Genomic DNA, 18498 nt, shown 5'->3' with positions numbered 1-18498 from the left:
CCAGATAGCATCATGTACAGCTCCGCTGCTACTCCAAGAAAACCCGTATAGCCGCCTCCAGTAGAGGGCGACTACAACAACTCGTGTGCAGAATGCAACATCATTTAAAGTCAAAGAAGAGGTTTCAGAATTCGGGGAGGGGGGCTGGCCCTTTTTGTTCTGCTGGAGAGTCGTGCTTGAACCGTGAGTAGGAGCATAACAGACCGATAAGAAAGCATAGCGCCACGGACAATCTTATCAGGCCAGGCAAAGAGCGTTCAACCCGGAGGAAAGAAGACCGACGCAAGGTTTCGCACTAGAGCCGTTCAGACAGCGGTTCTCGGGTCATCAGACAGGCAGCTTTTATCGTTTCAACTCTGCGTGTCTGGGGGTACTGGAAGGGGTGGGGGTTTAGCGAGTACGGAGAAGACTACACGCCGAGAGGAGGGGGCTGGAAGTCTGCAACTCTTCTAGCCTGAAGGGGCCGGCGCTGTGGCCATAGAACCCTGGACTGTCTAGTGCCCGCGCGGTTAAGTGGATGGGATGGAGCCGGGACCATCTGGCGCTGGTAGGTCTCTCTCTTTTCTCTGTCAATGGTGGAATTTTTGCTTATCTTCATCTATAGCAGCAGATGGTAACATGCAATTGGCCACATTTTTTAAAACGGGCCGTCATATCTGGTGCAGCATTCTCTTATGCTAGCAGGCTGGCTGAAAAACCCGTCCATCACAACGATTGTGGGAATTTTTCAACCATAGCTCGTGCACTATACGAAATTACTTATCATAGCGAGAGACGGGTCTTTTGGGCCCACTGACAATGTCCAGGGTCAGGGGCGGGGGCAGAGGGACCGTGGGAATCTCTGGCAAGGAGACACGAGGTAAAGTCCGCCTCCACTACTCAGCACCCCTCTCACTCACACACCCCGTCTGTTTTGGCAGTCTGGGTTCTACATACATTTTTGGAATGATAGAAAAGTGCACTGATCCAAATATTATTTATTCACACTCCACCAAAATGAATACACAATGAACTAACTCAAGTCTATGTGAACACCACAATTAGTTATGTATTTGAATACTGAAATGAATGGCTATTGGACAACCTCCTTACATTGTGATTATTATTTAGATTAGTGCATACTATTGAAATTAAACCACACCATTGTAAAATGGATGTCAACATTTTTACATCAAGGTCATTCCAATTTAATGTTCATATTGGGTAATGCAAGAGTTATTTACAGATTAGTAATTTAGCAGACACTCTAATCCAGAGCGATTTACAGTTAATGTATTCATCTTAAAATAGCTAGGTGGGACATCCACATATCTCAGTCATAGTAAGTACATTTTCCCTCAGTAAAGTAGCTATCAGCAAAGTCCGTGCTAGTAGGGATGGGGGGGAAGTCAAGTGTCAGTGTTAGTTCACAAAAGGCAAGATATGGTATATCAAAAAGCATGTGTTTCGCTTTGGTTACTTAATTAAAGTGGGCAGACAGCCATACAACTCTAGATATTATGATGACCTGTGATATTGGTCCCGTGTAGCTCAGTTGGTAGAGCATGGCGCTTGCAACGCCAGGGTTGTGGGTTCGATTCCCACAGGGGGCCAGTATGAAAATGTATGCACTCACTAACTGTAAGTCGCTCTAGATAAGAGTGTCTGCTAAATGACTAAAATGTAAAAATGTAAATATTATGACGCTGTGCTTTAGTCTGGTCTGAAGTCCAGTGTGTGCATAATCAAATCTCATGTAATTTTAGTGACACTCTAACCTTTAGTGACAAATGGAATACGAAAAGTTGATATCACAAAGATTGGTCCCCAGGTATTTGTGTTAATCACAGTTATGTTAGCTAAAATTCACTGTCATTCAAATGGAGTAGGCCTATAGTTTGACAGCTTGTTGACACTCAAGTATGGAGTTGTTTGTTTTTAGAGAGGGGGAGGGGGACAAACAGCTAATGGGCCCCCAGACCTGCCCATCTCCAGAAGTAGGCTTCTCTGACTAAAGCTACATATACTTTGTTGTGTATCTTTAAGCAACTACATTGACTGACTGGCCTCCAGATTTGCGACTAGTAGGATTTTGCTGAACCTGTATAGGACACCATTTACACATGAATATTAGTCAGTTAACCAGTAACACTTAAAGGAAAATTCCACTCAAAATCAATCTTTTGGTATTTGTTTCATTAGTCCACTGTTGATCATATGATGCAAAACGCAGCATACTGTGACACTTTCTGTATTTTCAAAGTTTTATATCTTGATTGCTGACATGCAAAACATTTTGGGACTGTATCAGCAGTGGATGAATGAAACAAATACCAAAATATAGTTTGAGTGGTATTTTCCTTTAAAGGTCCAATGCAGCCGTTTTCTCAATATCAAATAATGTCTGGTAGCAACTAAGTACCTTACTGTGATAGTTAATTTTTTACCATTTTAATTGAAAACAATCTTCTTAGAAAAATGTAATTTCTCAAGCAAAAATGTAGCTAGGACTGTTTGGGAGTGGTCTGAGAGAGGGGCCTAATTGGAGGAGTGTAATGTGAAGGATGTGTAACCTGAAAAATAGCTGTTATTGGCAGAGAGGAGGACAAACTGTCTTTGTTATTGGCCTATTAGCTTATACCATCTGGTGATGTCACCAGGCGGTCCAAAAACCCCACCCAGCCAAACAAGCTGACATTTCAGGCGGTCTTTTCAAACAGCTCTTACACTAAAAGTGCATTATCATAATTTTCACAATATTATTCCAACCTCATAGTGTGGAAATATAAAAAAACACAGGAAAATCATGTTTGACTGCACTGCCCCATTTAACACGGACTCTGTCCTCAAGACTAGAGTTAAGCTACTAAAATGTTTTATACCTGTACCTCAGGACAGCATTTTAATATTTATATTAACCTAAACCTATAAATAGTTAAGTCTTAGCTATATCACCATTCCAGACAGCTATTAGACATGGCATCATCTCTAGTGATGTCAGCACGGAATGGATGTGGGAATAGTGTGTGTAATTCCATTTTTCAATGGTAAAGGAACCCAGCCTAAACCAGACTCCAGAGAGATGGAAAGGGCCCCAGTGCCAGGGAAAGACTGCTATTGTCTGGGGATGTGTGAGCCCTGGCTCCACTTCTCACCATCTGCCTACACTGGCGTGGGGCGTGCTGCCGGTGACGTGTGTGTGTGTGTCTGCAATTGTGCATGTGTGTCAGTGTGTTTAGCCTACTCTGTGTCAAGACTGTTGAGACTTATGCGTAGGCGTAACACACACACACACACACACCTCACTGTTTGTCACCTTCAGTAGAATCTAGTCTTATGTTATTTATCATGCCAGATTGCCAGTCCATAGTTGGCTGCTTTTTCAAGGCCTAGTGAGCGTATACATCCATGACTGACTGCTATGCTTGACTAGAGGATTTCCATGCTAGCCTTTTAAACCACAAGCTCTCCACTCAGCTCAGCTATAGGCCCTGCATGTGAGAGAGATTAATGACAGGGGAAGAGGCCGCTCGGTCCTAATGTGGAAACACTAACACTGCTTCAGGATGAAAAGGGTTCGATTCCCACAGGGGGCCAGTATAAAAAAATATGTATTCATTAACTGTAAGTCGCTCTGGATAAGAGCGTCTGCTAAATGACTAAAATGTAATGTAAATGTAAAAAGGCCAAGGTCCCCCCCCCCCCCCCCCCCACACATACACTACCCCTCCACCCACCCACCCACTGCCCCTCCAGGTTTCCTGATCTCCATGACAATGCCAGTGTTGCTGTGGAGTCTCCATGGTAAGGCTGGGAATGTTGGGGGGGACCCCTGTGTTTGTGTGTGTGGTAGTGGGGGCTCTCCCTCTCTCCCCATCCCCCCCTGTCTGTGTGATGGAGGAGGAGGGCAGCTGGGGTCTTTGTTGTGATTGTGAGAGGGCTGGTCTCTGGGGAAGCAGAGGTTAAGACATGGGCTGGACAGGGCTGGGCCCCCTCTCATGCAGGGAGGAAGGCAGGAGTCTCACATTTGCCAGGCCGATCTCGAAGTCATACACCTCTTGAACTTCACATACTTGTTTTCCTCACTGCAATGCACTAGTTAGTGCACATTACGTTTGTGTATTGTATTCACTCTCTGCTCAATACCAAAGTTTCAAATTATGTGTTTGAAAAGAGGCTAGCAGTAGCATTCATGTCAAACTAAAACATCTTAAATGCAGGCTTTTAGTCGTCTTCTGTGACCGTTGGATTGTATACCTATGCTACTATCGCTAACTAAGGCACATTTGTCATCGCACCATCTTATATAGGCTGAGGTCATTTGATTATTTTTAATACATGTAGGTGTTTTAAACAAAATCACACTAGAATCCCTTGTGAGGCTAGCCTACTCTACCAGTTTCTAAACGTGCCGGTGTGTTTAAGGAAAAGTCTATCTTTCTTTCAGTGTGTCCGGCTTGGTGAATCCAGCGTCGCCCTAATGTATTCTTTTTCTCTCTCTTACCCTTAATTCTCATTCAACCACCAACCACCCCTCTCCCTTCCCTTCTCTTTCGTTCACACCCTCCCTCCTCTCACCCTAATCGCTTTGTTCCTCCTCCCCTCTCTCCCGCTATTATCCCTCGTCAATATCCTCCTCTTACCCCCCTCTCTCTCTCCCACATACCCCATATTTTGCCGCTCAACCTTTTCCTTCCTCTCCGTCTGTTGCCCTTTTCTTCCTCTCTACTTCTTCCTGTCTCTTCCTCTGACTCGTCATCCCATGCCCCCTCTCTCTGCCCGTCATCCCATGCCCTCACTCTCTGCCCGTCATCCCATGCCCCTTCTCTCTGCCCGTCATCCCATGCCCCCTCTCTCTGCCCGTCATCCCATGCTCACTTTTCTTTCCTCATTACTCCATTTATTTCCTCATCTCCCATACCCACATCCCTACCGTTTCTGCCCTTGCCTAAACTTCCCATACACCTTCCCTAAATTGCCCATTTCTACCACCACACCCCTGCCCCTCCAGTGCCCATGGGGCCCTTCCCTCCACCCATGCAGCAGGTGTTCCAGGCACCCCGCCGGCCGGGCATGGGCACGGTGGGCAAGCCCATCAAGCTGCTGGCCAACTACTTTGAGGTGGAGATCCCCAAGATGGACGTGTTCCATTACGAGGTGGACATCAAGCCTGACAAGTGCCCCCGACGGGTCAACAGGTAGAGTAACATGTCACCCAGCATAGTCTCGTGTACCAGATCTTGTCCCCTGTGAGTAATAGCCTGGGGATTGAGGTTACCCAACTCAACATCTGTCACCCAAGTGTCCCCAACTATACAGTACCAGTCAAAAGTTTGGACACACCTACTCATTCAAGGGTTTTTCTTTATTTTTACTTTTTCATTATTTATACTATTTTCTACATTGTAGAATAAAAGTGAAGACATCAAAACTATGAAATAACACATATGGAATCATGTAGTAACCAATAAAGTGTTAAACAAAGCAAAATATATTTGAGATTCTTCAAATAGCAACTCTTTGTCTTCATGACAGCTTTGCACACTCTTGGCATGCGCTCAGCCAGCTTCACCTGGAATGCTTTTCCAACAGTCTTGAAGGAGTTCCCACATATGCTGAGAACTTGTTGGCTGCTTTTCCTTCACTCTGCCGTCCGACTCACCCCAAACCATCTCAATAGGGTTGAGGTCGGGGGATTGTGGAGGCCAGGTCACCTGATGCATCACTCCATCACTCTCCTTCTTGGTAAAATAGCCCTTAAACAGCCTGGAGGTGTGTTGGGTCATTGTCCTGTTGAAAAACAAATGATAGTCCCACTAAGCCCAAAACAGATGGGATGGCGTATCGCTGCAGAATGCCGTGGTAGCCATGCTGGTTAAGTGTGCCTTGATTCTAAATAAATCACAGACAGTGTCACCAGCAAAGCACCCCCACACCATAACATCTCCTCCTCCATGCTTTACGGTTGGAACTACACATGCAGAGATCATCCGTTCACCCACACCGCGTCTCACAAAGACACGGCAGTTGGAACCAAACATTTCAAATTTGGACTCTAGACCAAAGGACACATTTCCACCGGTCTAATGTCCATTGCTCGTGTTTCTTGGCCCAAGCAGGTCTCTTCTTATTATTGGTGTCCTTTAGTAGTGGTTTCTTTGCAGCAATTCGACCATGAAGGCCTGATTCACACAGTCCGCTCTGAACAGTTGATGTTGAGATGTGTCTGTGACTTGAACTCTGTGAAGCATTTATTTGGGCTGCAATTTCTGAGGCTAGTAACTCGAATGAACTTATCCTCTGCAACAGAGGTAAATCTGGGTCTTCCATTCCTGTGGCGGTCCTCATGAGAGCCAGTTTCATCATAGCACTTGATGGTTTTTGTGACTGCACTTGAAGAAACTTTAAAAGTTCTTGAAATGTTCCGTATTGACTGACCTTCATGTCTTAAAGTAATGATGGACTGTCGTTTCTCTTTGCTTATTTGAGCTGTTCTTGCCATAATATGGACTTGGTCTTTTACCAAATAGGGCTATCTTCTGTATACCCCCCTACCTTGTCACAACACAACTGATTGGCTCAAACGCATTAAGAAAGAAAGAAATTCCACAAATTAACTTTTTAAGAAGGCACACCTGTTAGTTTAAATGCATTCCAGGTGACTACCTCATGAAGCTGGTTTAGAGAATGCCAAGAGTGTGCAAAGCTGTCATCAAGGCAAAGGGTGGCTATTTGAAGAATCTCAAATATAAAATATACTTTGATTTGTTTAACACTTTTTTGTTTACTACATGATTCCATATGTGTTATTTCATAGTTTTGATGTCTTCACTATTATTCTACAATGTAAAAAATAGAAACAATAAAGAAAAACCCTTGAATAAGTAGGTGTGTCCAAACATTTGACTGGTAGTGGTAAGTAAAGCAGTGGTCCACTTGATCACTAACATTTCCCCATTGTTTTTAAGAACCACAGAATATGGACTGTAGAACTGCGCCATAATCAGAGCTTGGGAGGACCACACTCTATATAGAAGTCTTATTCTGTAGAGGTTGAACAACTTCTCAAGATGATTCAGAGATCAGGATTTAACTGAACAGATATAGACTCACAGTTCATTAGCGCACCATGACTATGACACACTAGTCCAGTATCCACCATTACCTAGGCAGGATATGATTAATGGTCTTAGAGAGCCCCATTGTAGGGTGGTCATCATTGGCCAATCTATTCTAAACCCCAGACATTGGTTTCAATGGTTGGCCAATTGAGCTGCCAGTGTTTAATTCCTCCGATTGATTTGACTGAGGATTTATTTCAGCTGTTGTACAACCTCATAAAGTGTAACTCAACTGTTTTTATTTCCAACAACAAAAATACTGGACCCAGAAGAGAAACTTCACTCACTCACTCACTCACTTGATTAACAGAAAAGCTGAGTCAAATCTGAAGTTTTACTTTGCAAGATGAAAATGTTCCATACTAAGTACACACACCAAACACATCTTAGAGCTTCCTGCTTCATTCTTACTTAGTAAGAGTTTTTTTCAGACAAAGGGTCCAGGCAGGCATGCGAAAGGTCAACCCCACATGACCTCTCCTTTTCAACCCGACCACTCTACCCCCAGTTAGACGAAGGCCAAGGCACCATGTATTCGGAGGTGCTGGGTCCCCACAGCTACCTCCCCTAACTCCCTTTCTCCTAGGGATTCCCCCACGACCATGAGACCATCACCTCTCACCAGCTGTATCCTGCTTGATCAATAACCAATCGAATCGGGTCTTCCCTGCTCCCCAAAAAACATCCATCCAGATTTCTGATAGGATGTTGGGTTTAATTTGGAGCACTACATTTGTTGTCAGATGGTGGTCTTTTGTGGTTTTGTCGGCTCTGGTGGTCATGATGGTAACCCTGGTGTGTTTGACTCTGTCGCCCCCTGCAGGGAAGTGGTGGAATACATGGTGCAACACTTCAAGCCCCAGCTCTTTGGCGACAGGAAGCCGGTGTACGACGGCAAGAAGAATATCTATACGGTGCTAGCGCTTCCTATCGGAAGTGAGAAGGTAGGCGTTAGGGAGGGAAAGTGTGTGTGCTATACATTTGAGCAAGTCCCCTTTCTACTTCTGTCTAGCCATTCTATCGCTTTGTCCTGAAACCCCCTCCCATCTCCCCTCCACCTAAACTACACACCCTCCGTTGTTCCATTTACAACTCTTGCTCATCCCTCTCTCTCTCCCTGAAGGTGGACTTTGAGGTGACTATCCCCGGGGAGGGGAAGGATCGTATCTTCAAGGTGTCTATCCGCTTTCTGGCCACGGTGTCATGGCGTCTGCTCCAGGAGACGCTGGTCAGCGGGCGCCTGCCGGTCCCCCTGGACTCTGTCCAAGCCCTGGATGTAGCCATGCGCCACCTGGCCTCCATGAGGTACGGTACACTGTGTACATTAAGCACATCCACGAGTGGACACCAGCACACACGTGTGCGTACACACACACACACACACACACACACACACAGACAGACACAGACACGTAGGAGGGTACACACACACACACACACACACGCTATGAAAATGAAAAGAAAGCAAAGGCAGAGAAGCTTGTGGCTAATTACAAAGCTAGGATCTATGATGCACAGACAGTCAGAACACACACGCACGCCACAGGACAACACTGTATGCATGTTGTCTTCAAACAAATTGAAAGGCATATGTTTGCCTTGAGGTGTGAATGTTTAGTTATTTTAGATTTTTTTTTAAATCTCAAACAATAGCAAGACATTCCTGTCAACCTTGTTGAACAGCGATTTAGTTTTAGATTCTATTATATTTACATACCTAGAGGAGATGAACGGAACAACAGATGCCTGATAACTGAGAACTGTGTAAAGGTGTCACATGGACAGAATGTAATAATCAGACAGTTACTTGGAAGCTTGACTAGATCACAAGCTGTTCAATCATTCTATTGGGCTTATGTCTGCGAAGCCTTATAGGTGACACAGAATTACTGGACATTGAATCATGCTGTGGTGCTGAGACTCAAATGAGTCATTCTCCATAACGTCATTTTTGTCATCTAGGTACACTCCGGTGGGACGATCATTCTTCTCCCCACCTGAAGGATACTATCATCCCCTGGGTGGGGGGAGGGAAGTGTGGTTTGGTTTCCACCAGTCTGTACGCCCTGCCATGTGGAAGATGATGCTCAATATTGATGGTGAGTCGGCTGAGACCCACCAGACAAGATCTAGTCTAGGGTATGAAGTCTCAGATCTTGTTGCATAAAAAGTTGCGTCTATATTATGGAATGAAAATGTATGATGACTAGAGGTGATATCTTAAGTATGCTCTTACAGTTACATTCACAGTGGTCTATGATTCAACATCTGTTTTGTGTGGTGTAAAAATTCACCTCAGATCAATGCTTAGAAATGACTTAATTCTATACTATTGGGTTGTGTTCATTAGGCACCAAACGGAAGAAAACTGACCGAAACAGGCAGGAACTACCTGGATTTGTCCTATAAGAAACTCTCCTTTTCTGCTGAAACATTTTCTTATATGTTTTCCGTTGAGTGCCATAGCGAACACAACCCAATGTTTAGGAATAACGTAATCCTATACCACTGGGCTTCTGTCTGCGCTGCACCTCACTTCCATTCAGAATGAATGCATTACTTACTTACTGCTCTCTGTCTCCCTCTAGTGTCTGCCACGGCCTTCTACAAAGCCCAGCCGGTGATCGAGTTCATGTGCGAAGTCCTGGACATCCGCAACATAGACGAGCAGCCCAAGACCCTGACCGACTCGCAGAGGGTCCGCTTCACCAAGGAGATCAAAGGTGGGCCGTTGAACAGTGAGTGAGTACCTTCCACACGCCATGCCGCCTGCCTCTCACCAATGCCCCCCCCCTCAGACGATCCCCTCACATCACTCCTCACTCCACCACTCACCCTTCACCACTCATTCCTTCCCTACTCACTCCTTCCTCAATCACTCCACTCCTCTACCACTCACTTCACTCCTTCTCTTATCTCCTCTTCCTCACTCACTCCTCCACCCCTCACTTCACTCCTTCTCTTATCTCCTCTTCCTCACTCACTCCTCCACCCCTCACTTCACTCCTTCTCTTATCTCCTCTTCCTCACTCACTCCTCCACCCCTCATTCCACCATTTCCTTTTCTTCACCTTGTCTTTGACATTCATCCTAATGGATCCTTCTCTCTACCATGCCCCCTGTTATTTTCTACCCCAGGGGTCTCCCCAGAATGTTTTCATAGTGTGAAGCTCATCTTCAGAAAGTAGAAATCCTCATCACCTCTCTCAGTCCACTCTATCCTGAATTCTGCATTTCTGAATTTCTCTAAACAGCGTGATTGAAAGCACTATTATACATTTTGTATTAGTTTTCATAAAGAAATACATTTGAAAGTCCATATAATGGCACTAAAGAGTGAACGACTGAAAGATTGGTGGAGCGGCGCCTCTGTGCATACAGCCTATGGGGAGAACTCTGATGTCCTTCCCTTCTCCTCCACCCTCTCCCCATTTACGTCTGTCCCCGTGCCGTCACTACTGTGGCCTCTTATCTTTGTGTGTGTTTGTGCCCTGCTGTCGGTGGGCGTTGCCAGGTCTGAAGGTGGAGGTGACTCACTGCGGTCAGATGAAGAGGAAGTACCGCGTCTGCAACGTCACGCGACGCCCCGCCAGCCACCAGACGTGAGTAGTGTCACACGGTTGATCTGACTGATTCTCCCTGGAGAAGGGATGGTTTGGGTGGATTAGATCTTCCCAATAAAAGTCATTACCTATAAATCATCGGTGTCAGTTGGGAAATTGGTCTTTGTGATTTCTGAGTAAGGATATGGTCCATTACAAGGATGAATGTTTTTGTATTATCCACCTTTTTGTAGTATTTAGTAAGACACCAGTGGTTTTATAGAGGCGCTTGCATCAATGTGAGACATATGGTGACTATGGAGGGGCGGCAGGTAGCCTAGTGGTTAAGCAACCAAAAGGGCGCTGGTTCAAATGCCCGAACCAACTAGGTGAAAAATCTGTCGATGTGCCCTTGAGCAAGGCACTTAACCCTAATTGTTCCTGTAAGTCGCTCTGGATAAGAGCGTCTGCTAAATGACAACAAAAAAAAAAAAGTACAACAAAAAGTATTCTGTGTTAGAATTGTACATACTGACATTATTATCAAGTCATTTGACATCTTCTTTATTACACATTCCCTACCAGGTTTCCTCTGCAGCTTGAGAGTGGACAGACAGTAGAATGTACGGTGGCCCAGTACTTCAAGCAGAAGTACAATCTGCAGCTAAAATATCCCCACCTGCCCTGCCTCCAGGTGGGCCAGGAGCAGAAACACACATACCTGCCCCTGGAGGTGAGGAATATGGGACCGCTGACTCTTCTAGAGTGAATGCATTCAATCCAATCCAGTTGCTTTATGTGTTTGAGAAGAAAATTTAATGTTTTTTGTTTTTGTTTCCCTGCAGGTGTGTAACATCGTAGCGGGGCAGCGCTGCATCAAGAAACTGACAGATAATCAGACGTCCACTATGATCAAAGCCACGGCTCGCTCTGCACCCGACAGACAGGAGGAGATCAGCCGGCTGGTGAGTCAGTGGCGCCGCCTGGTGACTGGAGGCTGCAATGCGAAACAACCAGCTATGAGCATGAGAATTGCCATTAATGTGTTAATGAATTTAACACAGGCCATCCAACACAGATTAACACGTACTACTACTAGACTATACATAATAACTGACTTCCTATTATTCCTGTCTCTCCACAGATTAGATGTGAATTGACAGCACAGCATTGTGCAGTGTGAAAGAATAACACACATCCTATCTATTTTCCCCGTCTGTCCACAGATGAAGAATGCCAACTTTAACCTGGACCCGTACATCCAGGAGTTTGGGATCAAGGTGAAGGATGAGATGGCGGAGGTGACGGGGAGGGTGCTGCCTGCGCCCATCCTACAGTATGGAGGACGGGTAAGAGATATCACACTTGTATTACGGCCACATTAAGCATAATTTCAATTGTGTGTACTTGTGCTAAAATAATGCTGTGTACTTGGTCCAGCAAAGTAAATGGAGGAGTAATTAATTTGCTACTTGCATTGGGCTCTGTTTTTTTGCACAATTTACTGTCCAGATATGTATGTATGTATGTATGTATGTATGTATGTATGTGTGTGTGTGTGTGTGTGTGTGTGTGTGTTATTTATAATATATAAATATATATTGATACATTGACAGTAACAACAGAAGTAGCCCACATAACTACTCACCAGTAGGCTATAGAGTGGTGAGGAGGAGTCTACGTGTCCGGAAGCGACTTCACCATTCGTTTTCTGGATTCAGGTTCACTCAAACATCGTTTTAAGCTTTGTTTTACTGCAGATTTTCGGGATTGTATATCGATTCGCTCTCCTTAAATATTTGTAATCTGATGTATTCGTTTTAGTCTCTGAATTGTTTAATCAAACTTTTCACTGCCAGCTCCTAATATCAGGGTATAAAAACTAAAATCTTTGTCCTGAATTAGCCTAGTGTGCATGTGCGCCCAGCTATATCCTGCTGGCTAGCCAAACTTCATAAATACTGCACCCTCAACTTCAAAACTCCTTTGCTAGTTATACAATCATGTAACTAAGAAATTTGCTGAAAATGATTTATTGTTTTGTTGAATAGTCATGACTGGTTCGAGCGATCTGTCGTAAGACAACTGTGGCGAAGGATATCATTGCTACTTAACGCGGATCCAAGTTCAGTTTTGCGATCCACCGGCGTCATTGGCGTAGGTTTAGCTGGACGTTTCTGACAGGTCTTGGAACTTGCAACCTCTCCCCACTTTGCTCAACGGGATATGTAGTGATTTTGCCAACACAGCCAGATATGTACACAGTCTTGTATCCTTAACTTTTTATAAACTGACTATCGTTTTTGTTAATTAAATCGGACTTTATGAGTATAAAGAGTAATCCAGGAATGTCACAAGTTAATTGACTCGAGAAAACCCAAGAAAATAGCAACTCAACAGAGCACCAACGGCTACAATGAATGACTCAATTACGTCCGGACACAAAGGGGCCACAGAGTTCCTCCTCCTCACCACTTTATATCAAACCAGGCCTCTGGCTTCAGAAGTCAGTCCCCACTACAGTAGTTGTGGATTTCACAGAGTGCAAACAGCCCTGACATTGATCTGGTTCTGAAGCTTTTGTCTCCCACCTGTTCCACCTCACAGAACCGGGCCATCGCTACGCCCAACCAGGGGGTGTGGGACATGAGGGGCAAGCAGTTCTACAACGGCATTGAGATCAAGGTGTGGGCCATCGCCTGCTTCGCCCCGCAGAAACAGTGTCGGGAGGAGGTGCTCAAGTAAGTACCCTGCTGGGAGTGGGGGTAGTGTGGAAAGGGGTGTCTGAGGTGGATATCTTCAGGCATCGTATTAGAGATTCCTGTCAGAGTGCAACAGTATTTATCTAAAGAGAAAATATGTACTGTTCTTGGCTTTGCTAGGTAGTTTTGTGTGTTAGCGTAGTCTTATTTGGAGCTTTACTTGCTGTGGCATGGGTCATGTTCATTAGTGCACACTACAGGAAACGTTCTAAAACATTTTGCAATTGAAAATGAGCATTCCGTTGGAGAAGTCCAGATGGTACCTCCCTGTTTCAGTCTGTTGTCTTCTGTTTGGTGCCTAATAAACACAGTCCTGGGCTCAGCAGACAGCACCACCATGTGAAACCGGTTCCTTTCCTAACAAATTAATGTCTCCACTTTCCTCAGGAACTTCACAGACCAGCTGCGTAAAATCTCCAAGGATGCTGGGATGCCCATCCAGGGCCAGCCGTGTTTCTGTAAATACGCCCAGGGAGCTGACAGTGTGGAGCCCATGTTCAGGCACCTGAAGAACACCTACTCAGGACTGCAGCTAATCATCGTCATCCTACCCGGAAAGACCCCCGTCTACGGTAAGATTGGCCTTATTCATGCTGAATGATTCACTAACTTAATTCTCTATGTTAGAATTCTTTAACTAAAATGTCAGTTTACTCAACTTGCTTGACCACCACCCTTACACTAACATATTTTATATAATGTATTACCTTTTACTTTGGCATAGTGCAGTAACAGAGACATCTATGATACACTGAATGTACAAAACATTATGAACACCTGCTCTTTCCATGACATAGACTGACCAGGTCAATCCAGGTTAAAGCTATGATCCTTTATTGATGACACTTGTTAAGTTCACTTAAATCAGTGTAGCTGAAGGAGAGGAGATAGGTTAAAGAAGGATTTTAAAGCCTTGAGACAATTGAGACATGGATTGTGTATGTATGCCATTGAGTGTGAATGGGCAAGACAAAAGAGTGCCTTTGAACGGGGTATGGTAGTAGGTGCCAGGCGCACCGGTTTGTGTGAAGAACTGCAACGCTGCTGGGTTTTCCACGCTCAACACTTTCCCGTGTGTATCAAGAATGGTCCACCACCCAAAAGACATCCAGCCAACTCGATATTAGGTGTTCTTAATGTTTTGTACATCGGTGGATAATATCTTCAGTTTAGCATTTATGGACCTGTACTTAATTTCTGCCTGTTATTGGTCCTGTGTAGCGGAGGTAAAGAGGGTGGGAGATACTCTCCTAGGAATGGCCACTCAGTGTGTCCAGGTGAAGAACGTGGTGAAGACATCCCCCCAGACCCTCTCCAACCTTTGCCTCAAGATCAATGTCAAGCTGGGGGGAATCAACAATATTCTGGTGCCCCACCAACGGTAAACTTTCACCAACTCTCTCCATTGGGTTGGGTTCATTATGGCACGCAAAGTCCCTTCCTTTTTCAGTCCGTTTTGTTCCGTTTGGTACCTAATGGATACGACCTTGGTCTGAATGTGCTCTGGACGGAAACCCTTTTATGTATATGAGCACTCTTTAAAATCAGATGAAAACTCCTATGAGTTTGACTGAATTTGTCCCTTCTCCCTTCCCGTCTCACAGGTCAGCAGTGTTCCAGGAGCCTGTCATCTTCCTGGGGGCCGATGTAACACACCCCCCTGCTGGAGATGGGAAGAAGCCCTCCATTACCGCTGTAAGGCTGCCTCTACAATACTACACCATGTTTTAACACAAATGATGATGTATTAAGAGGACATCGTATTTTAAGAGGGAGGGATGAGGAAAAGCATAAGAGGTGTAGAAGGGGAAGACAATGCCACACCGCTGACTCACAGACAGGGAGGAAATGATGTCACCCCGATCCTCGCTATCCCACAACCCTGTGGTTGGCTGTGTGGTTGCCTAGCGATCATGACAGGCTGTTGAGTCACTCAGCCCTCTGTGTGCGTCTGTATGTCCTTCTGTGTGTGTGCGTGTGTGTCAGCGCATGTAGAGGTGGTCAGGAAGGATGACTATTTTTCTCACAGTAACAAGACATAAGGCTACAAGGTTATAGATGCTGACGACACAGAGCTTCTGACACCGCCTATCCTGTGCCTATAGAGGATGCTAGTGCTCACATTGTATCATTGGCTAGAGGTGAATCATAGAACACTGAATTAAATATTGATGTTTTGGGTTGTCTATCTAGTCTTTATGTTTCAGCTCATCTCTGTATTTGCAAAGCTTTTGCTTTTTAGGAGTGGTTTCTGAATTTTGGGCCCGGATTCACAAAGAGTCTTAAGAGTAGTAGTGCTGATATAGGATCAGTTGCTTTTTGGATAATAGTGAATAAGATTACATGGACAGGGGGACCAGATCATAGATCATCACTGCTACTCTGAGACGCTTTCTGAATACAGGCCCTGGTCTGTGTCTGTATGGCTAGTCCCCTCATTTCTCTCTCTCATTCTCACCCCTCTCTCTGTTTTTTTTCCCCTCCCTCTCTCTCTCCAGGTGGTAGGCAGTATGGACGCCCACCCCAGCAGGTACTGTGCCACAGTCAGGGTCCAGAGGCCCAGGCAGGAGATTATCGAAGACCTTTCTTACATGGTCCGAGAGCTGCTGATCCAGTTCTACAAGTCGACCCGCTTCAAGCCCACCAGGATCATCTTCTACAGGGATGGAGTCCCTGAGGGGCAGCTGCCACAGGTACTTACTGGTCTCTGTCATTGGGGGTTATAAATAGTTATCAATAGAGATGGGGATCCATTTTGTATTATTCATAAGTGACAGAGTTGGATTGGCCAGATCAATATATTTTTACTCACTTTGACCAATAGGCCTAGTAGTTTATAGCAGTTAAATAATGGTACATAGTTAATCTCTGAATAAGTATGATCGATATACTATAGCATGTGACAATAATGCACAATACTGGGAAGAGTTACAGAAAGAGGTGAGCAACGCACCTATCTCTAAAGATATCAGTTGGCCAGATAACGAGTAAATATTAAATTTTTCTGCATAGATACTCCACTACGAGCTTCTGGCCATCAGGGATGCGTGCATCAAGCTGGAGAAGGACTACCAGCCTGGTATCACCTACATCGTGGTCCAGAAGCGCCACCACACACGCCTCTTCTGTGCCGACAAGTCTGAGCGAGTGAGTCAACAGTCAGAGCTATTCTAACCATAACTATATCATGCTTTATAGGTTTCACTGTAGAACAGGGGTCTCAAACTTTCGGCACGCGGGCCAAATGCGGCATGTGAGCTTATTTGATTTGATGGCAGTTGTAATGTTAGGATAAGCGTTTGGAATTAAATATCGTGGTCCTGTATTGTCTTTCCTTTTTCTGTAGATCGGGAAGAGTGGTAACATTCCTGCAGGGACCACAGTGGACACCAGCATCACTCACCCGTTTGAGTTTGACTTCTACCTTTGCAGTCACGCGGGTATACAGGTGAGTGGGGAAGAGCTTCCTGCCGCTGTCCAGCTGTGTTTGTCTAACCTGAGCCATTCTAAACCTCCTGGCTCGGGAACCACATGCGGCTCTTTAACGCCACTTTGTGGCTCCATGGCGATTTAATTTGTATACTTTTAGTTAATCCTTTATTTAACCATAGAAATCACATTGAGATTTACATCTCCAACAAAGCAGCATGCATATATTTACACGATACACAACATAAAACATAACAATGAATGTAAGTTAAAACAGTGTATAAGAAAACTTAAAAGAGCAGGTTTAAAAACATATAGTTAGGGCCCTGTGTTTTGCACAATAATGTAACATAGGAAGATTTTATTCTGTATTTTAAGCCTTATTCAGAAATTAGAATTACACCAAAGATTAAAGCAATTGTCTGAGGATGGTGCTGGACCATCTGACATGAAAAGAAAAGGGGACAGTTTGAAGTTAATATCCAGGCAAAACACAGGGCCCTAATACTAGTTATTCATGTTTTCAAATAATCCTCCCTCTTGAGTGTTGAAATGGTCTTTCCACACTACACTCTGCTCTGTAGGGGACTAGTCGGCCCTCACATTACTACGTCCTGTGGGACGACAATCGTTTCACCGCTGACGAGCTGCAAATCCTCACCTACCAGCTGTGCCACACCTACGTGCGCTGTACCCGCTCCGTCTCCATCCCTGCGCCAGCCTACTATGCCCGCCTTGTGGCCTTCCGTGCCCGCTACCATCTGGTGGACAAGGAGCATGACAGGTGAGCATGGTGGTCTAGTTAACGTTTAAAGGGTAATTACACCTAAATATGTTGTCAGATGTTTAAGACCTCAAATGTAGTCTAATGTTAAGATGAATTCAAGTTCCATGGCATCGGTTGTGTAGATCCAGCTGTTTGCCTCAACCCAAAATTAATGAAAAAGATGAGCACTATATAATTTCCAGATCTTATTCGGTACTTATTGCGTCCTGTGTCTTTCTGTCCTTACTGTAGTGGGGAGGGCAGCCATGTCTCTGGTCAGAGTAATGGTCGGGATCCCCAGGCACTGGCCAAGGCGGTGCAGATTCACCACGACACCCTGAGAACCATGTACTTTGCCTGAGCACCACCCCACACTACCATCACCGCCACCACTGCCCTTAAGACTCACCATCCCCCGGTGAGGGGCCTGGGAGCCCACTGGAAGCCTTCCACCTCCCCTCCTCCCTCCATGGCTGTGATCACCCACACACTCCACATGCCTCTCATGACTGACCCACCACAGCCAAACCAACCCAGTACCAGAACTATACACCCCTCACCTGATCAACCCAGGCAGACTGCAGCGTCCTGCACAACGGTTATTATTATCATTATTGATATTATTATTAAGTGTTTATTTGTATTTACTTTACCAGGACTATGTGTTTTTATGTTGACTTAAAAAAAAAAAAGGGTATTATTGTATTGTATGCGACCTTCCACACTCCTATGTATGTAAGTATGCAATACGGAGGGGAGGAAAACGGGCGCTGAGCTGCCCCGAGACTTTTGACTGCCACCACAATGCTGCCTCTTATCTCTCCGCGCAGCGGATGCCAGTGTTCTGTTCCAAGCCCCTGGTACAACAGGAGTCATGGGGCGGGGGGAGGAGCGACAAA

General features: G+C 45.1%; 1 protein-coding gene across 1 annotated transcript; it reads left to right on the top strand.

The window, feature by feature from the left end:
- Positions 1–485: 485 nt before the first annotated feature.
- Positions 486–17960, top strand: LOC311139483 (protein argonaute-1; the record flags this gene model as incomplete). Its single annotated transcript, XM_084174366.1, has 19 exons — positions 486–547; positions 4991–5177; positions 7924–8044; positions 8224–8405; positions 9063–9199; positions 9689–9823; positions 10615–10702; positions 11228–11375; positions 11488–11607; positions 11869–11991; positions 13250–13383; positions 13792–13976; positions 14626–14785; positions 15009–15099; positions 15903–16097; positions 16417–16551; positions 16751–16852; positions 17418–17617; positions 17852–17960. Exons 1-19 carry the CDS (start codon positions 523–525, stop codon positions 17958–17960), a joined length of 2577 nt encoding a protein of 858 aa, XP_084030492.1. The 5' UTR covers positions 486–522.
- Positions 17961–18498: the final 538 nt, after the last annotated feature.

This window comes from Coregonus lavaretus, assembly GCF_964263955.1.
Source record: "Coregonus lavaretus genome assembly, chromosome: 13".
Classification (NCBI taxonomy): domain Eukaryota; kingdom Metazoa; phylum Chordata; class Actinopteri; order Salmoniformes; family Salmonidae; genus Coregonus; species Coregonus lavaretus.
Note: the sequence above shows the minus strand (reverse complement) of the source record. Positions and strands in the feature narration are given on the sequence as shown.